This window comes from Grammomys surdaster, unplaced genomic scaffold, assembly GCF_004785775.1.
Source record: "Grammomys surdaster isolate TR1022 unplaced genomic scaffold, NIH_TR_1.0 126391, whole genome shotgun sequence".
NCBI lineage: Eukaryota > Metazoa > Chordata > Mammalia > Rodentia > Muridae > Grammomys > Grammomys surdaster.
In genome coordinates, this window is record NW_021621185.1 from 13578147 (window position 1) to 13605585 (window position 27439).

At 41.6% G+C, this 27439-nt stretch overlaps 1 protein-coding gene across 1 annotated transcript; it reads right to left on the minus strand.

Annotated features, from left to right (window-relative positions):
* Positions 1 to 3146: 3146 nt before the first annotated feature.
* Atp6ap1l (ATPase H+ transporting accessory protein 1 like) lies at positions 3147 to 25541 on the minus strand. Its single transcript, XM_028760058.1, has 7 exons — positions 25384 to 25541; positions 18817 to 18857; positions 18494 to 18555; positions 17257 to 17474; positions 10248 to 10298; positions 6255 to 6495; positions 3147 to 3546 (listed from the first exon to the last, which is right to left on the minus strand). Exons 1-7 carry the CDS (start codon positions 25476 to 25478, stop codon positions 3244 to 3246), a joined length of 1011 nt encoding a protein of 336 aa, XP_028615891.1. The 5' UTR covers positions 25479 to 25541; the 3' UTR covers positions 3147 to 3243.
* Positions 25542 to 27439: the final 1898 nt, after the last annotated feature.

Consider the following 27439-nt stretch of genomic DNA (forward strand, 5'->3'; position numbering starts at 1 on the left):
TCTGTGCCCTTTTGATTTTTGTTTCTTCTTCTCCTTCTTCAATTCTTATTATTCTTAGATTTTGTCTTTTCATAGTATCTCGGATTTCCTGAATATTTTTTATCCAGAGTTTTTTGAGGGTTGTTATTGTTGTTTGGGGGGGTTTTGTTTTTGTTTTGTTGGGTTGTATCTGGTTTTTTGTTTTGTTTTAGATTTAAAATTGTCTTTGACTGAGGTACCCATTTCTTCTATCCTGTTTTCAATGCCTGAAATTTCTCTCTTAATTTTTGATTTCTGTTAGTGAGGCTTGCTCTAAGGTCCCTATTCGAGTTCCTACGTTTTCATTTTCAGATTTCCCTCAGTTTGAGTTTTCTTTATTGATTCTATTTCTCTTTTCAGATCTTGAAATGTTTTGTTTATTTCCTTCCACTATTTGTGTTTTCATAGATTCCTTTAAAGGATTTATTCATTCTCTCTTTAAGGACATCTATCATATTTATGTAGCTATTTTAAAGTCCTTGCTCATGCTACATCTATGTTGCACTTCTCAGGGCCTATGGTAGTAGGATTGCTGGGCTCCAGTGGTGACATGTTATCCTACCTGTTATTGATTGTGTTTTTACACATCTAGACTTGGAATGATTGTAATTCTAGATGCTGATATCTGGTCTTGTTTGTGAGTGAGTGGGATTTGTTTGTTTTCTTTTATTTTTGTTGCTCTTTATTTAGGAGGGTATAGTAGCCATGTGTTGTCAGGTACATAATTCTTTTGGGACCCTGATAGGTGTGGTCACTGGAGGAATGGGGTTCCAGATAAAATGTGTTCCATGTTATTGAGAGCTCACACTTAAGAAGGAGAATGGGCTAGAGTCAGAAGCAGGGTGTTGAGAAAATCCACAGGAGAGAGGGAAGCAGATTGTTCCACAAGGATCTGCTTAGGAAGTGGGGCAGAGAGTGAATGAAGAAAAATCACAATAGCTAGTCTGCTACAGAGCTAGGAATGTGACTAGGGAATTGGATTTGGAGGAGAGAAGCAGAAAGAAGATGTGAAGCACACCAATCTGATTCTCTAACAAGGTTGGCTGTGGAGTTCCCAGAAAATAACTGCTAGAGTTTTGGACCATGGAGACAGGATGAGTTGTGGAAAGAAAGATTGGAGGAGAACAGCTGTGTGGCCTGCAGAAGATGGCAGCCTAAGGAGAGGGGTTACCAGGCGGTGTGCTACAGAGCTGGGAGTGAGACTAGGGCACTAGACTTGGAGGGAGAAGGGAAGGTGAAGACCTGCAGGTAGCCTACCTGCCTCTCTCTTAATTTAAAATCTCTAGCTCAGAATTTCCAGCATGTAGAGTAAGTTCACCAATACCTAAGGTGATGTTACACCTCAGTTTTCCTGGTACTGTTCATGTTTTCTATCATGGAACTTAATTGACATTTCTTTTCACTCTCAAAAGCATCCTAATTTGAGCAATAAACTATCTTGTTTTCATGTACTTATAACCTATTAAAAAGCTTTTGTATCACCATTGAATAATCAAAGCCACAACAATGAAAATCCAGCTGACATTGCTAAAGTGTCTGGTCTGAGTTCATCATTTTTACTATTAACAGAAATTCTCTTGGTTTCAAGCAAACTAGAATAGATAGATCATCTCAGGTTTCCATTTTTTTCTATGCATCTCTTTTATACAGTCCTCTCTGTGAAACCAGTTACATGAACAGGGAGTCTTAGCTCCAGACTACCAAATCTACTCCAAGTATCCAAACAAATGAAGTATTTTCATGTTTCAGACTTGGACAGGGTTACCCCAACCTTCATTCAGCTAGCAATGATGCAGCCAAAAGAAATGCTCAGCCAACTGTTGTATCAGAAATGTCAGGGCTCATCACTCACGACTCATTATCTAAGGTGGACAACAGTCCTGTCACCAGAGCCTCCCAGAGACCTTTACTTTGGGTACACTCTAAGTCTGGTGGAGGGGTGTTCTTGGTAAACCTCGGTCATGCACAGACTCAGGAGAGGGAAATGCAATGCCCTTCTTAGGCTTGCCAGCTCTGTCACAAGGAATGTACACTCCAGCTTTGGAGAGGTGGAGAATGAGCCAATCTTCAGATCTTCTAAGACCTGCAAAGGGGGATCCATGAGGAAGAACGTGGTAGTAAGAACTCATGTGGTGGCTCCAGAATTTCTACTAAGGAAGGGGTTAGGACATACTCTCAGCGAATGGGGATTAGAGGGCTTTCCCTGCAGAGGGGTTTGTATGGCATACGTTCTTCATCAGGGGTGTGCATGATAGTCTACAGAAGTCTGCTGCATATGAGTGAGGCCTACCTGGGCCACAGCCAGGTGAAACAAACGTGACTATCACCCCTTACATACAGCATGGGCTGTGCTGCTTCTGAATGCCAAAGGCCTTGGCATGAAATCTTAGAGTGCAATGCTCTGCCATAGACAGACAGCATTCCAGAGAGAGCTCTAAGAAAGAGATATAAAGAAAACTACTTTTTAAAATGATGCTGCAACATACTTTCTGGGGGGAAAAGAGTAAATTGTGCTCAAAAAAACCCCAAAGATCTGAACTTTTCCTGTCAATTTTTTCTCCTCTTCTCTGGCTCCTTTATCAAAGTTTCTATAATATGGGGAGGAAAGGGTTTATTTGCCTTATGACTCTAAATCAATATCACTGTTCATCACTGAAGAAAGTCACGATAGCAACTCAGGCAGAGCCAAAGTCTATAGGCAGGAGCTGATGCAGAGGCCATGGAGGAGTGCTGCTTACTGGCTTGCTCCTCATGGCTTGCTCAGCCTGCTTTCTAATAGAACCCAGGACCACCAGCCCAGGATAGCACTATCCATCGTGGGTTGGGCCCTCTCCATCAACCACTAATTGTAAAAATGTTCTATGCTCTTTCCCACAGCTCAGTCTTATGGAGGTATTTTCTCAGTTGAGGTCCCCTCCTCTCAATGACAATAGCTTGGGCCAAGCTGACATAAAACTAGCCAGGACCCTCCCTTTCTTCCTCTTTTTCTTCATTATGTCCAAGGCATCTTTTGAGGAACAGTCCTGCTTACCGTGGAAGGATCCCTTGAGATACTTTTTCACTGCCCCAGACCTACCTAGTGAAGACAATTCATGCTAAAACTCATTGACAAGGTTTTTCCTTTTCTCTTTTTTAATCAAACAATTCACAAGTCAGACATCACAAAAGAGAACAATGTCTTTCAGAGAAGGTTTGGCCTTGGTGAGGAGACAGAGACTAGTGCTGTTAAATATAGATTTTGCAGATCTGTTGGTTTCGTAGCTCGTAGCATTCAGCTCCCTGGCTCCCCAGAAGTTCCTTCTCCTCCCCTGTATCTAGAGTTCTCAGAGATGGGAAGTGGGCAGGAGAGGTAATGAACTCGTAGTGACGATCCAGATAGCGCAGGTAGATGAGCATGTGCAGAGCATAGGCCAACACCAGCAACAGAATCAGAGACATGGCCAGGCCAATCAGAACAGCAGGTGAGAAGGAAGAGCTGCAGTCTCGGGCCTGAGCAAACTGTGCCCCCTTAATGGTGAAGCCTTGGATCTGCACAGACAAAAAAGAACAGAAGTAACCCATGTCTTCCCTCTAAGTGTCAATCCACAATGTGCTAGTGGTTCTGGGCCCCAATTAACCAAATTTTATATACTGTGGTTAGTTTTAATTGCCAACTTTCCATAACTGGAACCACCTAAAAAGAGAATGTCAGAGGGGGAATATCTATATTAGATTCTCTGTAGGCATGTCTAGGGGGAGGGGATCATCTTGATTATGCAAATATAATGTGTGAAGATCCAGCCCACTACAGGCAGCACCATTCCCTATGCTTACGTCTCAGACTGTATAAATACCAAGTAAGTGGGCTGAGGTCTAGGCATGGATGCAGGTATGCTCTTGAGTCTGCTTCATGTTTGTGCTGCCTTGACTTCCTGCAATGATGGGCTAGACCCTGGAATTGTGAGCCAAATAAAATATTTCTCTCTTAAATCAGCTTTCATCAGGGTGCTTTTGCAAGGAAATGAGAAAAGGATCTAGGGCACATATCACCACTGTATTGTAGAATAATTTAAGTATGTGATCTGATACATATGATTCTGCTTACTTGGACAATGAAATTTTGTTTGTTTTGAGACATCACAGTATAGCCCCAAACTCACTGTCTTCCTCCTGCTTCAGCTTTCTGTGTGCTGGAATCACAGACAGGAGGCACCATTCCTGACTAGAAACTTGATTTTCAAAAAAAAAAAAAACTGACCAACCATTCTGGGATGGATAAGCTGTGACAACTGAAAGTGTGCAGTTAAAGACTAAAACGAAACCTCTTCTAATCTGCTTTCAGGACGATTTGAGTTCATATAAAATGGTACATCTGCTACATCTCTAACTCAAAGAATGCTTTGGGTTTGGTAAGTACTGTGTTTGATGCCGCTGACAGAAAGTGGAAGCATCTCTCAGGGAAGACATGAGTCCTGGTGTAAAAACCCAAACCGAGGCACGAACTGAAGGTATGTACCAGATACTGCTTACCCGACTTAGTCTTCATAGCAGCCCACGAGCAAGTGACTATTTTACTGTAGTTTAAAGAAGAGCCTGGAACTCAGGAAAGTTCTGTAACTTATCTGGAGTCACACAGCAGAAAGTGTGTGATGAGAAAATGCACACACGGGAAACATGGCTTCATTCTTGTATGGCTTCATATGACTCCATAACTTCTGGTACTGTCTATCTCTTTTCTTGGCACTACCATAGGAGGCTGTGTGTGGATCATATGCAAATGCCATGCCATTTTAGATAAGGGGCTTGAGAATTCATGGATTTGGTACCCATGGAAGGAGTTAAGGTCTGCAACCAGTCTCTTGTGCCTACCGAGGGACAAATGTTTATTCTACAGGAAAGACCAGCAAACCTGCAGAGTGGACAGCATTCTCCTGTGAACATTCCTCTCCCCTGGCCTGAGCTTGCATTCTTGCCTCTGTTTACATTCTTGGGGCTTCCACAAAGCTAGGATACACGTTTACTGTCAGGAAGTCAATCTCATGCATACGTGTTACACGATCCTGCCGAGGAATGTGCTCCTCACAGCAAATTCTCTGGAGTCTCCAGGGCCCTGTGAGTATACTCTGGGGTGCTTCTCCCTCATGCTGCTGCTCCAAAGCTTCAAAGCAAACTTCACCGTGCCTCGCTCAGCCAGCACAGAGGTTAATCCTGGTAGTTTGTGAACCAGTCATCCCTGGTGACTGCAAAGTCATCTTCTGGTCCTCTCTTCTTTTCCTTCATTCGAAATCCCCATCCCTGGGCTTTTCCCAAGTGTTTTGTTTTGTTATTTCAGTCACAAAATGTACATGATATAAAATAAGTTGTCTTAACCATTAGCATATGCTGGTACAAGAGCTACTGTTACTCCATGCTTGGAATGGTCCTGAGTGTTTCACACCTATGAGGCCGTGTACTTTCTACATGGATGAAGACAGGCAGTATATGGACACAGGTAAGTACCTTAGCCATGTGGCAGAGGAGTGATTTTAAAATCAGATCTGCCTGACTCCAAAATGTGTTCTTCTCATCTTCCCCTTGGCCTTTCATCAACACTATACCTCCTCCAAGTTGGGAAAAACATACTTGAATCTGCATACCCATGTAAATACAGAAAAAGCAGGAACATGCCTTTATAAGGAATGTGCAACGCCATGCGTGCTGCTTCAGTGAGTAAGACTGGCCACAGGTAAGCAAGATAGAGGGACTTGAGTCTCTCAGCTGGGATGCTGGGTGCAAAGGCGCCTGCCACACTCGCATGCCTTCCCCACAAGGTTTTCAAGTTCTCTGGGCTATTTTTGATGGTTGATGATTGCATTCCCAGGCTAACTGTCAACACTGCCTTTCACACTGCAGATGTACTTCTTATCTGCTCTGATAAGATCGCTGCTTCCTTCCCAGAAGGGCTCTCCTCACAGAGCTCTGGGCCCGGGAAATGTCAGTCGCCAGGCTTCAGCCACAGCTGCACCAGGGTTTAGATAAGTACCTGGTGAGTGTGTGAACAGGGACGTAAAAGAGAGCTCTAGAGGGCTCAGGTAGAAGAAGTTCTCTATCCTGCTCCATCTCATACCTCAAAAGATCCAGAATAAACCAATGCTATCTTAAAAGTACTGCACGGACACTTTTCCTTAAACGTCTTGTTTTGGGTGACTTAAACTAACACTGAGTTTCTTTTGGCACCAAGTTTGCAGGCGTGTAAAGTATAAGTTTTAGATTATTACCTGGAAATCAATAAACGTGACTTCCCATAGGCTTGTCACATCATCTGAGCTGCTAAGCAACAGTAGGGCATCACTCCGCCGCAGGCTGCTGACGCGTTGGCAACGGTACGAGTAAGCTGACAGAGCATATATACCGGTTGCATTAAAAGTTGCTTGCACCGAATTGTTGAAGATTATCTCGACGCGGTGTAAACTAAACCAACTCTGGCTGGACAGCTTGTTGTACTTGGTTAGGGTGAACCTGAAAAGGATTCCACATGAGTGTTAGCTGGCGCTTTTTTGCTTTCTCTGTCTCAGGCCCCGCATCATCCGTGAACAGTACAATGGCGCCCTCTTTTGTCAGGCTGTGGAATCGGGAAGAGGCTTCACTTTGGAGCCAAACAAGAGCCAGGTTGGTGGGAAGGCAAGTGATTAGCAACAGGAGAAAAGGCAATATAAAAATCTTCCGGGGGGGGGGGGTGGGAAGTGGCCCCCCTTTTTTCTTTTCTAAGAATCAAATTGTATATTTATTATAGCATCAAATTTAATAAAAACTTAGGTGTATATTTACACAGAATTAAATTGTCATACAATAATAAGCAATAGGTTTCTAAGGTTATCCTAGTGCCACATGTGAGGAATTGAGCCCAGGGTGACAAAACCACTTCCCCAGATTCTCTCAGATGTTGTGTTTGAGCTGCCAGTCAGATTCAACCTGAGACCGTCACCCTCACCACTAAGGGCTTTAAAGTGGAACATTCTCCAATCATGAAAAAGTAAAGTATATCTAACTCGTGATAATTTTACTTTAAAAGGCAAGACATTACATAGAACAAAATTCAAGACTGGTAGGATTAGAACATCAGTAGTAACCGGAAATCATTTTCCAATTGACAATCAGTTGGATTGTCAATTATCTTCTTGTTCTTATAGCTCAATATTTCTGAACTTTCTGTTTTCGTGGGTTCTCTTTATTTTATTTTGTGCTCAAGGAGAATCCTGGGAATTGAGGTAAAAAGAACACTTCTGAACAATCTCATTCGAGGCAGAGGAGGCTGGGGTTCTGACGGTTTCCATGACAAGGATGGGATGCCGTCAGCCCTGTCTGTCCATGTGATGGGTCTGGACTCACTAGAGATTCACCATGAGCATAAATACATTCGAATAACAAGAGCCTTTTCATTTAAGTACCGACACCCAGGGTGGAGACAGGACTGCACCTGAGAGGGATCCCAAGATGCAGCCCCTACTCATGTCAGGCCAAGGTCTACAAAAGCAAAACTCGCCAGATTACATTCGTTTGCCTGTGTGGGCAGGCTCTAACTTTAATATCCATGCCTTACAGTTGCCCTGGTCATCTTTTTGAGCAAAGTAAGCAAGTTTGATCATGAAAGCAGGAAGAGAAGTTAATTTTATGAACAGCAGATTTTACAAGCTCAGTCAACTGAAGGATAGTCTTCAGTGTCTGGGGAAAGAGGACGTGGACTGCTGGGGTACCTTTGCTAGGGTCCCTCTGTTACATGTTAGAAGCATCTTTTCATGTTTTGGTCTTCTAAGCATAGTGAGTATGAGCTTTACTGTTGGGGTTCCTAATGCTGTGATAAGGAAAATCGTTACTTAAATCAACTTGGGGAGGTAACTTCCAGATAACCACACAGCAGTGAGGTAAATCAAGGCAGAACTCTAACAAGTTGGAAACCTGGTAACAGGAGCTGATACAGAGGCCATGGAGGGGTGCTGTTTACTGGCTTGCTCCTCATGGCTTGCTCAGCCTCCTTTCCTATAGAACCCAGGACCACCGGTCCAGGGGTGGCACCACCTACAATGGCTGGACTCTCCCATATCAACCACTAAGTAAGAAAATACCCAGAAGCCTTGCCCACAGGCCACCCCTCTGCACAATTATGTCCAGCTTTGTGTCATGTTAACGAAAATCCAACCATAGTACTACCCTCATTGGTCAGAAAGGCATTTAGAGAGAGAAGATGGGCAGATGAAAGTTGGGAGTTCTACTCCCTCAAGTGGTAAGACACAGAGAGAATATGGACACAAATGTCACACACCTTTATCCTACCTAATGAGGGGGAGGGGAGGGAGAAGAAGAGGAGGGGGAGAGTAAGAGGAGGAGGGAGAGGAAGAAGGGGAGGAAAGTGAGAAGGAAGAGGAGGAGGGGAGGAGGAGGGGAGGGGAGGGGGGTTTTCAGGGGTATTTTCCAGTTGGAGAATAGTGCTATTGCAAATTAAAAGTGCTTCACTTTCTACATCAGATGTGCACATCTGTTGGGTTACCTAGTGGATACTGTTTCCTCATGAAGAGTCTTTGAAGGGCTGGGCGTGTAGCTTAGTGGTGGAGTGCTTATCTAGCAAGCACACAGCCTCAGGTTGATCACTAACAACCAGGAAAATGTTTCTCTGAAGGATGTATGTTCTAGATCATGTTCTGTGAAACAATAGCATCCTGTGGTGTGAGGGCAGCTGTCCTAAGGGAGAAAGCCATTCATAGTCAAACCTGGGATACACTGGGTTACTAGTTATAAGATGCCAGTTTTCCTTAAAAACATATCTTTTTGGGTATTTGAATAAATGAGTTATGATGTGAGTTTCTGAGAGAAAGGAAGGTGTATAGTCACTCCCAAACAAGCCTGAATACAGAAACTTTTATTGGAGACTCATAAATATGTCTACATGGCCAAAGTGTACCACAGAACAGAGCTCAGGAGAGGAGAGAGCACGTGCCTTAGCGTTCTCTGCTGGTTCTCCACATAAAGCTGAAGACACAATGCTCATCTCAATAAAATGTTTATCCTATAGAAAGGAAGTCCTGCTCTGTGTGTGCGTGTGCATTCACGTGAGGCCTGAGAACACCCTCAGGTGTTGTTTGTCAGGAACTACCCACCTCTTTTAATTTTTCTTTTTTCTTTTTTTTTTTTGTTTTTTTTAAGACAGAGCTCTCACTGTGCTCTATGGCCAGTTAGACCCACAGGTCTACCTGTCCCCACCTTCCCAGTACTGGGGTTGTAAGCAGCACCACTATACCCAGCTTTTTTAAACATAGGTTTTAACATGAGAACATACTCAGGTCTTTCTCTGCCTACATCAAGTGCACTGTGGGTGAAAAAATTATTCCTTCAAATGTCTTGATCACCAACTGCTGAGAAAATTCTATAATTTTTTATGGGAAGAAAAAAACTGAAACAGTGTCTACTATGTAGCATCAGTTTGTCTGGAGTTTGTTGTTTACCAGGCTAGCCTCAAGCTAACAGAGATCTGCCTGCCTCTGCCTCCAGCATGCTGGGATTAAAGGGCATGCTACCCAACACAAGATGAACATTTTTTGTTTTTAAGTCTGTTGATTACTGGCTGCTAACATAAGTCATTATCTATAAAGGCAGCTTTTTGTCATAAGCAGAGAAAAAGTAGAGGCCTTTATTGACTGTCCACTGGGGGATTAGGAGAGCAGAGATCTCTTCACGGTAGTCTAATAGTGCAATTCTCATAGGAAGCTACAGTGAGTCACCTTAAAACAGAGCCTGAAGCCTACTGGGCTCTCTTCCCCATTATTCTTTGTTCTGGGGAAAGAACCACATTCCCAGGTTCATGTGCTCGTAAACCCCTCACTGGAGAGAGTAAGGAGTGCAAGTGTTTGGGTAGTGGTTAGAAAAAGAATTCAATGATTATGTTGATGGTGGTGGCGATGGTGATGATGGGTGGTGGTAATTGTGATGGTGGTGGTAATGATGGTGATGGTGGTGATGGTGATGATGAAACATTCCTACAAGATTCCCCTACCTGCTGATTTCTCAGAGTACTGAGATATGCTTGGACTTCGTTGTGTAGAAAGCATTATTCATACTGGATCCCGTCAGACATGGCCACTGACGTCTCAGTGTACTTAGATATGGAATCTGAAGTGTCACAGGATGGGCACACACCTGGCCCCAGACACTCACAGGGGAGTGAGTAAATTAAGCAGAGCATAGTGTATCTGGCCTGCTGAAACTACAATGCTACCTACCTTATGTCAATACCCTTGGGATCTTCAGCATCACCAAACTTTAAAGACAACCTAAGAAAATGGAAACAATATCATTCATCAAAATTGGAATGGCTCAGACTGCAAGATGGCTCAACTGTCACCAAACCCAACAACCTGAGATCTGGTGAAAGGAGAGAACCGTCTCCTAGAAGTTCTCTTCTTACCTCCACACAGGCACTATGCCATGAGCACACATGCACACCTACACATGAGTGGGCACATACGTGCACACACACATACACAGAGAGAGAGAGAGAGAGAGAGAGAGAGAGAGAGAGAACTGTAATCAAAAACTTTATTATTAGGAATGATTGACTCCTCACAGACACTCAGAAAAAAAGAAGAATACCTTAGAACAGGTCGTAGAACTAAATGTGATGCCTAAAACCATATTGTATAGCAGAACCTAGACTATTTATACAACGTTGGGTAGGTAATACATGAGCCATAAAGCATGATGATAAACTAGATTTTTATTACAATAAAAAGTTTTACTTCTCAAATGGACCCATTAAGAAAACAAAAATTAAAATCAAGTAAAATATACAAAAATGAAAAAAAGAGAAAGAAACCGGAACAGAGCTCTGCCTGGTGGCACATGCCTGCGATGTCAGCACTGACAGCGCCAAGGGAGTCCTAAACCAAGGCTCGCAGGTACTCATTGCCCCAGCTCCAGGGATCTGACACCTCTGGTCTCCGAGGGCATTTACTCTCATGTACACACACGCACACATAGACAGTGTGTGTGTGTGGGGGGGGGGCCGAGGGGGGGGGGGGGGGGGGGGGGACGGAGGGAGGGAAGGAGTCAAAAATAATAAAATTTGGGCAGTGGTGGTGCACAGCTTTAATCCCAGCACTTGAGAGGCAGAGACAGGCAGATTTCTGAGTTCAAGGCCAGCCTGGTCTACCAAGTGAGTTCCAGGATAGCCAGGGCTACACAGAGAAACCCTATCTCGAAAAGAAAATAATAATAATAATTTTAAATATGCTCAGCATCATTGGGCATTAGTTAATCATAAAATAAAAACAAATTTACACACCCTAGAACAACAAATAGAATGATTAAAACGTCTTACGAGGGGAGCTCACAGCTTTGAGAACCTGTATTTGTGCACCCTTTTCTGAAGGTAAATACTAGCTTTCCTGAATCAGATTAACCATTCACTCGGCAGCAACACTATCAGTTCTCTTGGCACGGCCCACCCCCTGGGTAGCATGATGAGAACCAGGCCTCATTCCACCCTTACTGGGATCTGGGGTTTGTAGCGGAAGTCAGGAGTCCAGAGTTCATGTGGGGAGTCGGTGGCTTTTCCTCACCTCCTGAATATGACAGGAAAGCATCTGGTCACTTAGTGTTGACAGACTCTCCTTGGGGAGAGAGAGAGGAGACCGTGGGCTGCTATCCGGGAGGTAAGTGGAAGAAGGTTAATCAGCCTCTGGACAGAAGCAGCTGGCTTACCATGGAGGACATGAATGGCTGTGCTTCTAGATTATGTCTCCAGCAGGAAGATGTGTCTCTTTGGCTCTCGGGCCCTTTGTGGTGCAGACACATTGCCCTAAGGACGTAACCGTGTTACTAACTCCAGACCTTGTCCTTTAGCCCAAGGCCAGATTTTTTTCAGAAAAAAAAAAAAAAAGCCCAATTTTTTTCAAAAAGTATTAACCTCACAGAAACTTATAGAAAAAAAAATTTCTTCTCAGTTTCACACTGATGAGGACACGAGGCAAGTGGGTAATCCTGGGAAAGGCAGAATGGGCTAGTGGTGTTCACCCATGCAGAAAGTAGAGGCAAAATGGTCAGGTGTTCAAGGCCAGCCTCAACTACACAGCAAATCTGAAATCAGTTTTGAATACAAGAGACCCTGTCTCAAAATCAGGGATCACTTTTTTAAAGTTTGGAGCCAGATATGATGTTGCACTCCTGTAATACCATCACTGGGGAAACTGAGGCAGCAGTATTGTCATGAGCTTAAGGCCACACTACACTGTGAAGTACATTCTAAGCTAGCCTGGCTGCAGTGTATGACCCAAAAGGACTTAAAAGTTTTTAAAATTAAAATTTACCAGTTTCATGGACTGTAATTATGCCTGTATGATATGATTTTACCTTTCTACTCCTTCATGGAAAAAATAACTACAAAAACACATTCTGCCACAATGACTTGTGCAAGAATGTTCATAACTATCTAAAAAGTTCCCTAAATGAGAGTAGCAAAGTTCTATCATCAATGGATCAACAGATAATTAGGTTGTCATATAGCTATGCATTGGAATATTACTTAGCAATGAAAAAGAGGTTTGCACTGATAACAGAAGATTACTTAAGTCACTACGTTAAGTGAAAGAAGCCACACCAAAAAGGAGAATGTACTTTATGGCTATAGAAATAGCAATGCTTCTGTCGAGAGGTAGGAGTGACTCAGATGATGGATTACAATGGGCAACAAACATTTTAGACATGAATGTGTTTAGATGAAAGTGCTTGTGGTCTTGTTTGTGGTGATGGTATTACATGTGTACATCTGTATATGTCAAGTGATTGCATGATACACTTGACTATGTGCAAGTTATTATTCTTCACTATATTTCCATAAGGTTAGAAATATAAGAATGATAAGCAAGTGGTTATAATGGAAAATACAAAGAAAAATACATATCAAAGAAGGCTACTGCTATATCAATAAGATATCTAAGAAGTAAAATAAAGGTCAGAACACCTTAGTGTGCCTTCAAAAACCAAAGAGAGCAAAATCAAATAGTGTGGGGAATAGAAGTCAGCATACTATGACATCACCAGCTTGATCTTCTTCCGAGGAACAGAAACATCAGTTTTATGGAGAAGGCTTGTGGTGACCAAAAGGAAATCATACAACTAAGACTGATAAAGGAAATGTTTGTTTCTCTAACAGGATAAACTTGCACCCCTTTGGTGTGTCTGTTTGCAAACACTTTCGAAGCTTCTTTACTAAGCAAAGCTTCAAGAGATCCCTTCCCTGGTGGTGTTTTGACGAACTAAACCTCAGTGCAAAGCCATTCCAAGCCATCCATTGCCTGGAGAGGTGAGCTCCCAGAAACAACCCAGCAGGGGTTTCTGCCCAGTGGGCTTGGTTCTCATCGAAGCTCAGCACGCCATGCTTTGGAGCAAAGAGCCTAAGGCCCGATCCCCACATAGCTGATTCACCATTTGGTCAGTGAGGATGTTTTAGGTCCAGATGCCTTACAGCTAACCAGGAACACAAAAAATGGATACAACCCAGAGCAAGAGTAGGAAAAAATATCTCACCCGGTGCCCAGTTCTTACACATTTTAAACAGATTCTGAATTCTTTGCACTATAAATGTCCAACCTCAAAATGCACACAGATGCTGGGATTGTATTCTATCTGCAGGGTTTTCACTATTTAGAAAGACTTCCACAGCAAATCTGTCTGCCAAATTTGCCTCTCCCTGAACATTTTGTTTCCAAAAGCTAAAACATGGTCATCTTTTTTCAATCTGGGCTTTTGACCTTACATGGTTATGTCTTCACTTGTGTTTGTTTGTTCTTTCGGCAACTCCTACCCTGGTTCTGTCAGACACAAGGGTTCCCTCACTGGCACAGCAAAGGCAGCTCATTTTACTGAACTCACAGGAGTCAGAATCCAAAGGTCTTACAAGCTGGAACTAAAACCCCTCACTTCCTGGGAAGAAGACCCTGGCCTACTCTCTGGATGTAGGTACACCCAGGCTGCCTGTATACTCACATGAGCCGGACTACAGGAGATGGGGTCTGCCCACCCAAGGCTCATACCTGAGTGTATTTCTAGGGTGGTGACTAAGGAAGATAAAATATCAGTGCCTACCCAATATCTGACTTATGCACTGCAAAAACTAAGACACGTGGCTGGAGAAAGGACTCCTCAGTTCAGAGAGAGTGCCTGATGCTCTTCCAAAGGATTTGAGTTCAGTTCCCAGCACCCAGGTCACGTGGCTAACAGCAGGTTATAACTCCAGCCCTCAGGGGATCCAGCATGCCCTTGTCACCTCTGCAAGCACCTGAACACACATCTGCACACAGAGAGATACTGTCATATAAATAAAAACGTAAAGTAATCTTAAATTTTATTTTAAATCAAGCAGAAAGCCCCATGGCCTCTCCAGCGGATGGTTAGGTAATTGTCCATTGGGCTTGTTGTTAGTATTAAGGAGAAAGGACCACTGCTTTGAACAGTACCTGACAAGTTCTCTAAAGTCTATACTTGGGATTTTTTCATCTGTTTAATCCTATGAGGCAAGACCAAGAGGAAGTTGGGAACGAATCGTTTTAAAGACACTTTAGAATCCCAGTGGAACTCCAGTAAGTTTCCTAGCCTTGTTCAGCCTGACTCCTTATGACCTATCGGAGAACCACTGTGATGATCACCAGACATGGAAACCTCACCATCCCTGGCCTGTAGTAAGTGCACAACGGCTGTCAACTACAGTGAAAAGTTACCACCATCTCCATCTGACGTGTGACACGCCCACGGGACCTAACGGCACACATCTTTCTGGCAGAACTGGACCTGCAAGACACGTCTTGTTTTTCTTTCCAGGCCTAGTTTCCACTGGTGACTAAAGTCTCCATAGCCCAATCAAGAGCTGTGCTGCCTGATTCTTCCCACAACCCCCTAATGTCAGGATAACTGGGATGGAGGCACACCAGCCAGCTCTAGCCAAGCATGCTTATCCCCAGGCCATCAGCCTCTCTCCGCACAACTGACCACAAATAAAGAGCCCTACAGAGAATTAATTAGAGCCTGGGAAAAAAAGTCCTGAGACCTCGACAGTTTGGGCTTCTCTTCTGTGACCCTTGATGGTTTTGTTGTAACAAGTGAAATAAACGTAGATGAATTCTTAACAGTTCCCTAAATCTTGTAGTTATTATAAGTCCTTAAGTCTCTATTACGAGACAAGTCATTCTGAAGGATAAGACATGGAGATGCCTAATATCCTTTATACAAATATAAAAATAATCCATTTCCACCCATCATCAAGAACTTTAAGAGAAGAAACAAAAGTCGTAAATAAGCTTGCAATTCCAGCCATACTGTATAAAGTATAAAAAGAAAGCACACGGGAGAACATACATAATATGTTACAGTTCATGCAACGTACCCTAACCATCACAGGCCAGAACAAGAGCACAGAATCTTCCAAAGGCACCCGCTGTACTAACAAATATTAAATGAGGTTTGTGGAACACAAATGGAACAGCTCAGGTTTCCTCTTCCTGGACCAAAACAAGTAACAGAAAAGCACAAACAAAAAAATCAAACAATCAAAAGATTTGGATGCCTGAGTAGCAGAGAAAGATTTCTGAAGTGATCTTCTCTCAATGGGGACATTTACTCAATCTGCTTATCTCAAACCAATGCTAATCCATCTGTTCACCCTCAAGTGCTCAAAGAATGAGTCTCTGAAATTTGATCAATTGTCCTCTTCTGGAACAAACTGTAGAACTGACCATGTTGGATAATTTGAGAATCTCTCCCTATGACCAAACACAACACCTAGTCCTGAGTAAATGGGCTTTTCTGAGTCAACCACTAAAACATGTGCACCCTGCTATGCTAAGTTCATTTCATAGTAAGAGCAGGGTGCTTAACATTTGGAGTTGAGACCAAGCCTGAAAATAAACTTTTTTCCCTTCCTTCCTCCCTTTTTTTCATCCTTCTTTCCTTTATTCTTCCTCCAAAAACAATACAGGCTATTGTCAGTGTTCTTGGTTGCCTATCAGAACTAGAGAACAAGTGTACATTGCAGAAGATATCACACACCTCCACTGTACGATACAAAGAGAGCAAGCTAGAACCTAGCCAGAAACCTCCCTGCTGACTGGCTTTCAAAAGTACAGAAGGGCATCCTCTGACTGCTCAGGACGTAAAAGTTTCCTCAGTCTGGCCTAGTTGTGAACCCTGCAACCAAAACACCAACCTGATGGGCAAGACGTGCCTCCCTGTTCAATAACGGCATGAGTACTGTGAATGTAAACTAACGACCCTTTGATTTGGAGTAGGCGCATGGGAGGAGGTACCCACGTCTGGTATTGTAAAGCCAGCCAATAATCCAAGACTGGGGATATCATAGGCCTACTGGATATTTTAGTATTATTGTTTAATTAGATTGATATGTTATCAAACTTCCTTCTAAATATGGACATGCTCATAAACAAACTTTTCTCTCCTTCCTTCCTGTGGTGGTTTGAATGTGCTTGGCCCATGAAAAGTGGCACTATTAGGAGGTGTGGCCTTGTTTAAGGAAGTCGGCTACTGTGGGTGTGGGGTTGGCAGTCTGCTAGTGCTCAAGCTCTACCCCGTGTGGAAGAGACCCTCCTCCTGGATGCCTGGGGAAGAGACTCTCCTTCTGGCTACCTTTGGATCAAAATATAGAACTATTGGCTTCTTCAGCTTCTCCAGCACCATGTCTGCCTGGGGGCTGCCATGCTTCCTGCCATGATGATAATGGACTGAACCTCTGAAACTGTAAGCCAGCCCCAATCAAATGTTTTCCTTTATTAGACTTGTCTTGGTCATAGTGTCTCTTCACAGCAACGGAAACCCTAAGACCCTTCCTTCCTTCTTTCCTTCCTTCCTTTTTTCTTCCTTTTTAGAATGAGTTAGAGACTTTTACTTTTAAAACCTACAGAAATAAGACTAATCAAACACTCTCCAGCAGAATTCACATGCAGAAATATTTGGACAGACAAAATTTGCTTTGGGGTTAAAAAAAAAGAAAATGGCACAAAATTCAGTGGTTGGTTAGGTAGGTGGGTGGTTAGAGGGGGGTCTGGGAAGAGTTGGGGGTGAATACAATCAAAGCAAGTTGTACGAAATTCTTGTAAAAATAATGAAATATTGTTAATTTGTGACTTGTTTTTTAGTTTAGATGACAAGAGAAAACAAACTGGCTTGTCATGCTGGATTTATGCAGAACCTCTAAGTCTTTCTCAACCTGGAAGACTAACTTACGTGGCACTTTCCTCACTGCAGTTAGAGTTGCCAGTGTCCACGGTGGTATTTTGACCAAGTGCTTCATCCGTGAGGTCTAGCCACGTCTGATTCTTAAATTTAACTGTGATTCTTTTAGTCCAGAAGAGGATGCAGGGAATCCCATCCCTGGAGAACGTAACAGGGTTGTGATGGCTGAATGTACTCCAGTGGTTTTTGCTCAGACTATAGTTGAAAATCTGATTAACCAAATAAAAGAAATTTAAGAGACAAATGTGTGTCCTTGGGATAAAAGTCTTCCAACAGATATTAAGGTTAATTCATATCCTGTAATAATGGGTACATGTTGTTATATATTTACTTAAAACACAACACAAAGACTGGAGCAGTTATTCTGAGGTAAATGCAAATGAGAGAGGAACAGGAGAGAGCAGTAAGTTCCCCGGGAATAACAGAAGCACTTGCTGCAGCCCCTGTGGGAAAACCAGAAAACTGAACACTTGGGGAAAACACGAGAGGGTAAGTACAATTAAGACTGTATGGTTTTCTCAGTAATCTTAGGCAGGAATCTAAATATTAGGCTAGAACAAAGAAGTGATTTCAGATAAGAATCTAAATTTTAGGCTAGAACAAGGAAGTAGGCTTCAGACCTGAAAATGACCTTGGGCTAGGACAGAGAAGTAGGCTCGGATACTTTGGTAATTCTGATAAGCTGTTAGAAACAGTGACCACTGCAGTGTTCTCATAATTGGGTTTAATGTCTTGCTTTTTCTCTGACTATTTGTGTTTATTGTATTGTTTGTTCCTTGACTATTTGCATCTATTGTATTGCTAGACACTCTACCTAGAACTGACCTTAATGCATGCATGTAATCAAAGTGGTATAAAAGCATAAAGGAGGAGGGGGGATGGGATAGGGGGTTCTAGGGAGGGGAAATGGGGAAAGGGGATGACATCTGTATTGTAAATAAATAAAATATACAATAAAAAATAATAATAAAAAAAAGAAAATAAAACAAATCAAAAGGAAATGACACAATAAAAATATATATTTAGAAAAAGACTGAAAAAAGAAAAAAAGAAGAAAAAGAAAAAAGAAGAAAAAAAAAGACTGTATGATCTTCTCAGCTACCCAGAGTTCAAATAAGATTGTATTAATAGTTAACACAACTATTGTGTATATATCCAGAGTATATCTGAGAGCATTGAAAGGCCTGAGTGTTACTTACGTTAAAGTTTAATGTGCCAACAGCCATACCTGTGAGCTGGGTATCGTTGTGACATTCTGGGCTGGTTTCACCTCTCCACTGTTCCTTTGACCTGTCGCATAAATAATGATGTAAGCACCAAGGCTGGATGCTACCGGTTTGTCAACATGAGTGAATGATGCTAATGAACCAACCATTGGACTATATCCTGTTTGTGCCTGGTTTTGCTTGTCATTAAAGATGCGCTAGTTTAAAAGGTTTTTTTCCAGGAGGAATTCTAGGTACAAACAACACAAGTAAGGGAAATGTACCTCGAAAAGGCCTTTCTTTATCCCTGCCCCTAGGAAACCAGAAGGTCAAGCCCAAGTCTTACCGTTCCGTACAATCACTTCTTTACTGGAAGACGCCTGAGAACTGAAATTAGAAATAGAGTATTAAACGCAAAGCAAACAACTGCAGTTGAGGCTTCACAGGAAGTTCTGAGGAGCTGTCTCAGCTGTGTCCATCTGGCCAGGAGCCACACTGTGGCCGCTCAGAGTGCAATATTTTTAGCCATGGATTTCTGATTTAATTACGACACATCCTCTCCAGACAAAATATAGAAAATACAGAAATTTCTGAAAATGTTCTGCTTTTATGGATCAATTACTCACTGGAGATTACAGACAGCCAACATGCATACCAAGCAGTGAGCTGTCTACCAAGCTTTAACCAATAATGAAAACATAATAATATGCAATAAATTATTTTTCAATGAAATTTTATCTCACACTCCGCCATTACTATATAATAGCCAATATATTCAATGTTCAATTTTATTTTTAAAAGGCAAATTTAGCCACTAGTGGTGGTACATGCCTTTCATCCCAGCACTAGGGAAGCAGAGGCAGACAGATCTGGAGGTCAGCCTGGTCAACAGAGTGAGTTCCAGGGCAGCCACGGCTATACAGTGAAACCCTGTCTTAGAAAAAAAAAAAAGGCAAATTTAATTGCCAAAAAGATAATTCTGAAAAGTATGAAAATAGAAATTATGATTGATAGCCTTTTACTCTACATCTATACTCATAATAACATATTATACCACAGAATTTACGTTTCATGGAATGCCCCGGGGAATTCTCCTCAGACCTCTTCTCTATCTGCACTCTCTTAGGCATCTCAACACACCCTGTCTTAGCCACTGTCTATAAAATGGAAATTTACAAAACTTAAAAATATATTGAGAACATCTTGTTTTTCAGTGTGCAATGTTTGGACTTCAGTATGTATCACAAATATTTACCTATGCCGTCATATATGTTTTGACACAATGAGTTTCAGGCAGTATTACATCATAAAAACATACCATGATGTCTTCAGCCATGTTCCTAGTCTCACATGTTTATGGTGTGGTTTAAATGTCCTCCAAAAGTTCCCGATGACCATAGGCTGGGCAGACAGGTGGTGGCAGGTGGGTGAAGAAGATGTCCTTAGTGTGTGGTGGTTCTTACGCAGCCTAGTGGTGATTCTCCTACAACCCTCAGTAATTCTTTTGAGAACATTGTTATAAAAAGAGCAAGAGTTGCCCTCCTGTTCTCCATTTCCTTGCTGAAGATGCGCTTCCTTGTTCCCAAGATACACATCATCTCACCATCTGCCATCAGCCATGACCCTCACCAGGTCTGTGCCAACTCAGGATTCTTGCCCTTGAACTTCCAAATCCATAAGAGGAATAAGCCCCTTTCCTATAAGATAAATAAGCTCTTTTTGTTTTCAAGATAGCATGGGTAGAGTAGCTCCTTATAGTAACAAACAGCTCACTAACACAAACTCTTCCCAGTGTTCTGACATTCTAGGACAGTGGTTCTCAACATGCAGATCAACACCCATTTGGGGGTCACATGACAGATATCCTGCATATCAGATATTTACATTACAATTCATAACAGTAGCAAAATTATGGTTATGAAGCAACAACAAAATAACTTTATGGTTGGGGTTCCCACAACATGAGGAACTGTAGTAAAGGGCCACAGCGATAAGGGTTGAGGGCCACTGCTCAGGACATTACAGTGGATGGCTCTTTATTGTGAAGCTCTTTAACATGAATTCCTAAAGTAAAATTGTTAGGATTGGAGATACAGAAATGTTTTGTCATATATTCCAAACACTAAAAAACATGCAATACAGGGGTTCAGAGAGTGGCTCAGTGAACATGTATTACACTTTCAAAAGACCCAGGTTCTAGTCCTAAAACCCACATCAGGAGGCTCACGACTTCCTGTAACCCGAGCTCCAAAGAGATCTGATGCCTCTGGCCTCCTTGAGGACCCATGCACAGGTGGCATATACCACACACATATTCCAATGATTTAAAATAAAATAAATCGTTTTTAAAATACAAGCCAAAACACAAAATCTTCCCCACATACCCCAACCCCCCATTCAGCCTTAATGTCACGGCCAATCTTTCTTCATACATAATTAACTAGAACTGGTTGCAAATTAAATACAGTATTCTAAATTATCTAGTGAAAGTGTCTACAGGTGACAACATTGAGAAAGTGTCTAGCAGTTGATCCTGACACATGCATGCAACAGTTTGCTCATTGTTATGGACAGCTTTCAAGTGTAATTTTGTACAGTGAATTGTGTCCATGTAATGTGGTCAACACCACGTGTTTTGGCCCAGGAGCACAACCATGACATTATAGCTAGCACAGAGGCAAAGAATATTAATGCCACTGACAGAGGTTCTCCAAGCACTGCTACCATGTGACCATCAACCTCCAACTTTCATCCCAAACACATAGACTGCCTTTCATTTTATATGAGTTTTCATTTTACAGAATTGTAAATAGTCACATAACATTATTCCTTAGTATTTGGTTTCTCTTAATCTTAACTTTGAAATTTATGAACACTGTTCCATCTATCAGTGTTTTATTGTAATTAATTGCTAGGAAATACCTCACTGCATATATATACGTATGTGTGTTGTATGTATATATACATATATATGTATATACGTTGTATATGTATATATACACACATACAATACATTTCATCTGTCTGTACACACTTTGACATTTACAGGCATATGTGGTATTTGTAGCTTGGGACTTTACAAGCAAATATTTAAGAGCTTTCACATGTACCAATTCGTGTAGAATATATTTTATTTGTTTTTTTTTTTCAGTGCTGAGGAATGAACCTAGGGTTTCATTCGTGCCTGGCATGTGGTCTGCCACTTAGCCACACACAGCCTAGTCTGTTTACACTAAGTCCCTCGTGAATAAGGTTGGCATGAGTCAGTCCTCTGAGGCCAATCTTATCTTTGTGAACTTGGGAGCACTAAGAAATTTAATTTCCTGAGCAATGTGTATCTTATGCAAAATATCTCTACCTAACCAACCTCTAAATCCTCCCCTGTGAGTTGAAACATTGCTGACTACATGAAAGAAGCGCTAACAAGCAGAAAACACTTTCTGGAGAGCCAAAGTCTTCTCATACACACAGAAAAATTTTAAATTTTTCTTCAGTTTACATGTTATTCACAAGCTATATATCATAATACCAACTTATATATTCAATTTTTAAGTGTCTTCAGTAACAAAACCATAGAATTGATGAAGTAGATTTTACCTAGGAAAAATAAAATGTACAGAGTCAATTTGGAACTTCTAGCTTATGGAAGAACTTACTGAATATTTGTTGAATATAAGTTTTTTAATGAATGAATGAACAAGCCATAATACCATCAAACTGCTTCATCTGTTTGAGGCTTAGGTCTATTACTCAAAATTTTCCATATGTTCATTAATGAAGGGCTTTATTGTGTTTCTTGTTTTAATGTGTTTATTTATTAATTAATTAATTAACAAAAAAGTTCACTGCCATTTAATGCATCTCTGGTCAAATCATACAATAATGCCATGTTTTTACAAGATTAATTTATTTATTTATTTGTTTATTTATTATGTATACAGCATTCTGCCTGCATATATACCTGCAGGCCAGAAGAGGGCACCAGATCTCACAATAGATGGTTGTAAGTGACCATGTAGTTGCTGGGAATTGAACTCAGGATCTTTGGAAGAACACACAGTCAGCACTTTTAACCTCTGTGCCATCTCTCCAGCCTCAACAATGTCATTCTTGATCAATATACATCAGTGCAGACAGACTTTACACAGAACCCTAAGCTTGAACAAGTGAGATTTTGTTGGAAATTTGATCTCAACCAAAACAAAATATGTATCCTTAAGTAGGATCTGAATGACATGAAAAAGTAATAGCTGCTCACATCTGTCTATGTGAATAGGTTGAGAACCACTGGTGTAAATAACTAAGCCTAGCTTGGCCTAGTAGCCCAGGCCTGCAGTGTCAGCTATTCAAGAACCTAAAGCAGGAGAATCAAAAGCTCACGGTCTTCTGAGTCTACATAGGGTATTCAAAGCCAGCTTGAGCAACTTAGTGAAACCCTTTCCCAAGATATAGTTCTAAATGGCTAGACATCATAATAAAACCTTGTATGTATAATTAATATAACCTAACAAAAATATTTTCAAGTGGCTATGGACCTGGGGAGATAACTCATCTGGGAAGCATGTGGACCTGAGTTCAGTTCCCAGAACCCATGTCAAAAGCTGGACACGAAATCATGTCTGGACACAGAATCATGAGAGGCAGGCACAAGAGAACCCCTGGGACTCAGTGGCTAGCCAGCTCAGCTGAATTAGCAAGTTCCAGATCAATGAAGAGACTCTGTCTCAAACATGGTTTGAACAGACTTCACTACGCTGCAAGAATGCTCTTACCCTTTATGTCTTTTTTTTTTTTTTTTTTGGTTTTTTGAGACAGGGTTTCTCTGTATAGCCCTGGCTGTCCTGGAACTCACTCTGTAGACCAGTCTGGCCTCAAACTCAGAAATCCACCTCCAAAGTACTGGGATGAGAAACCCTGTCTTGAAAAACCAAAAAAAAAAAAAAAAAAAAAAAAGAATGCTCTTACCCACAGAGCTATCTCATGCCTCAGCCTTCCCCACACCTCTCTTCAGCTTAGGAAACATGTATCATGTTAACCTGCTGTCATCTCTCCTAGGGATAGCCCTACACAGTTTAAAGATACTCTTCACTTCAGATCCACAATTTGAAAGAACATTTACAAAATCAGAATTACTGCTTCCTTCACAGTGAGTTAGCATGAATTACTAGATTAGGATGGTCATCTATATGACTTAACTTACGTTTTGTTAATGTTTAAATTATCACACAGAACAATGGGTTTCATTCTTGGATTGTCATTCATAATTTGCTTCCACTGATCTTCTGTGCCTCTCCCCCTCCTACCCCCTCTGTGCTTCCCCCCCACTCCCATCCCCCAACCCCATCTCCTCTTCCTTCCCTGAAGCCCCTTCCTCTCTAGGACACATGTATTCACCACCTCATCTGTGTACTCCTCCCCAGCCCTTCCTTAAGATCTCTCTTTTTCCTCTCGTGGTCCCTTTTCTGGTTTCATGACCTACACTGCTCGGTTCTCCCACACTTATATTAAAATCTAGGATCTGACTAAGAGAGAGAACGCGCTGTATTTCTGTTTCTAAGTCAGAGATGCTACCTGATAGTTCAGTTACACCCATTTTCTTGCAAATGCCATAATTTTTTTCTTTAGGACTAAGTAAAATTTCACTGTGTATATGCACCACATTTTCCATAAGTACTAGTTAGTAACATCTAGGTTTTTGCAGCTATCATGAAGAGTACAGCTGTTTGTATAAATTCTAAGATCTATGATGCTCCTGAAAATTTTATATATATATATATATATATATATATATAATAAAATTATATATATACATATATATCCTTAATAAAAGCAGAATTTAATTTTTTAAATTTTGACATTTTTTTGCCAATATAATACAAAAGCCACTCATTTCTATATAAACTTGGTGGAGTATGTTTTATAGACTCAGTGATAGAGCACTTTCTTAGCATTCATGAGTCCCTAAATTTAATTGCAGAGAAATACAAAAGCACAGGATTCCATGATATTGTAAAGCCAGGTGTGACAATACATGCTTTTAATCCTAGACCTTGGAAGTGAGATAGGAGGTCAGAAGTTCAAGGCCACCACTGGCTACACGAGACCTGTCCCAAACAAAAGCAGGTAACATTTAACCATCTGAGACATTTAAGCCATGTCCTATCTAAACGTAAGCTTCAATGAAAGCACCAATTGATGTCAGGGGGAAAAAGAAGAGAACATTTTGAGTGCCTATTCTTGTAGCTGTTATCAGCTGCTGACTTAGGAGTTCTTTGCCAGCTCACCCTGCTTGCTGCTGGGCTCTGTGTTCACACGAATGTCCCCAGTGCATTTGGTGAGATGGCACATCAGGAATAATTGGGGAACAAGACATACGGTAGCTGCAGTTGAGTTCTAAATATAATATTTTAGAGATAAGTATGTACTCCTTTCTCTGTAAGATATAGAAAGAAAACAGACGCGAAAACAAAAACGGTGCTTGTTAATAAGGGCTGTGTCTTAAACCATCGGCGCCTTCCATCAATCAGGGTGACCTAACATCGTTTCCTTCAGGTTATACATCCCTAAGGTCTCCACTCAAATAACTATGACAGGAGAAACTGTGAACTTAGCCCCTATTTATAAACATAAAAGAAACCGGAATCAGGTCTGATCTGAGAGTCGGTTAAGCAGTGGTATATTTAATTCAAATGCAGTGTTTCTTAGTGTTTTGAACAATAGTCCTGGACTCTTACAATAAAAGTATAGTATAATAAATATTGTCGTTAGCTGTATGGTATAACCTAGCTTATATATTTTTCAACCATAAACAAATGCAGATATGTAACTCTATAAAGAAAGGACAGAACATCTAATGTCACACTTGCACTGAGGTTCACAAACACATCACATTAAAGGATGGGCCGTTACTCACCCTACATTCTTCCTGGCAAGTATCTGATCCAAACTGACTGAAAACACCATACATAAGAACAAAAGTGAGAAACTAAACAAGAGTTTTCTTCCCATCAAGAAATGTATGCTTCTTCAAGCCAAGCACATCTGTCAATTCGTAGAGCAAGCAGAGCAGAGGCTGGACTGTTCTTGCCAAGTGACTGACAGCACCTGCAGCCAATAAAAAGATAGCTTTTCCAGGATGCACTATGTGGGTGGGTGGGGGGGGGGTGTAGAAGGAGGGCGAGACCTGACAATGCTCAATCTGGAGCACAAAGTTAACCCAGCATTTAGCTTTTCAATTATTCATTGCATTAAATCATCATTAGGGAGGAGGTTTTAGAGAAAATACATCGCTAGTGAGCCCTTCATGGGAAGTCGCCCTGTTGTGTGACTGCTGCACACACTTTACGAAGGTTCTCACACTGCTTTTCAGGAAATGATTATATTCGCTCTCAAATCTACAAAGTATTTATTTTTCCAGACATTTTTAAGGTGAACCAGTTGATAAAACATTCTTTAGAACTTACCTATATTTCCACACGTGTCCTAGGTCACAGTTCTTTGTTGAATGTGAACTTTCCATCTACCCAGAGGTTTTGAGAGGGATAGTCAGGACCTCTGGGAGTCGGGAGCTGCTAAAGCCATGCCCAGTGGGATGGCTTTGAGAGCTTCTATTGTAACAGCCAGGTAAGTTCTTCCTTCTGTGAAGGTTATCAGCAGAACACACACACCCTACACACCCCCACACCCCCACAGCCCCATACCCTGCAGGAGCACTTTAAAGAATTGCCTCAGAGGGGAAGAGGAGGAGTACGAGCACAGGACAGTGATGCATGTACTGGAAGATATTAGAAAAAGCCCAGTATTTTCTTTGCTGTTATATACTGGAAAAAAAAACAAGGATTCTGGTGAAGATGAAATAGCAAAATGGCCTCTTGCCTCTGGTAAATAAACAGCGACTGTTATTACTCCCCAAAAAAGCTATGAAACAAAATCCAAAAAGGGTTTATATTTAAAACACACATAATAAAATGTCATAATACTGAAAGTCTTTCAAAACGAAGCACAGACATTTTTGTTACTTCAGGACCTTGACACTTCTAATGGGGAAGTACTGGTAGTTGACAGGGGCTATCTTTAATTTTTTTTAATTATTACGTTATGGGCATGAGTGTTTTACCCGCATATTTGACTCTGCAGTGCATATGTACAGTGCCCTCAGAGGGCAGAAGAGGGCCTTGGATCCCCCCCGAAGCAGGACTTACAGATGGTTCTTAGCTACCATGTGGGCACTGGGAATCCAACCTGGATCCTCTGGAAGAGCAGGCAGAGCTGTTAACCACTGAGCCACTTCTCCATCCTGGGAAGGACTGTTTTTAAGTGAATTTGGGGGGAGGTAACAGATTTTAGGGAAGCTGGGGACTTGTTGGTGACATTCTTCTCTTCTTTGTGCACTTCCTCACATGGCACCAGACACCCTTCAGAAAACATCAAAAGGAAAATGAAGCTTAATAAATGGAGAAGATGGAAAAATACAGAAATAAAGATTAAGGGTTGTGATAATAACTCAATAATCTGCTGGGTGAGCTGGCACACATCTGTTTTCCAGCACTTGAGAGCTGGAAGCAAGAAGACCACAAGCTCAACTTCATCCTTGGCCACACAGTCAGCTCAAGGTCAGCCTGGGCCACTTGCTGTCGTTGCCGTCATTGTCATCGTTGTCGTCGTCATCGTTGTCATCGTCATCATCATCATCTTCATCTTCATCATCATCTTCATCTTCATCGTCATGGTTTAACACATCTTTCGTGCCTTGACGCATTCCTGCTTCCTCTCACACACACTTCTACCTTCTTCCACGTTCCCTCTCCTACTCACCGTCTCTGCTCTTATCAACTTGATCTTTTCTACAGAATTGCAAATAGTAAAGCAGGTTTGGAGAGCAGGAATTTAATCTGGACACATAAGCTATATGTCTTAGTTTGGGTTCTATCGCTGTGAAGAGACACCATGACCAAGGCAACTCTAATAAA

Excerpts from the sequence above, each read along its gene's own strand:
- Atp6ap1l (XM_028760058.1), bottom strand. The coding sequence starts at position 25,478 with ATGGGAAGAAAACTCTTGTTTAGTTTCTCACTTTTGTTCTTATGTATG. Across the intron at positions 6,496-10,247 it reads CCCAAGGGTATTGACATAAG|GTTCACCCTAACCAAGTACA; the intron begins GTAGGTAGCATT and ends AATCCTTTTCAG. Across the intron at positions 3,547-6,254 it reads TCACGTTTATTGATTTCCAG|ATCCAAGGCTTCACCATTAA; the intron begins GTAATAATCTAA and ends TTGTCTGTGCAG.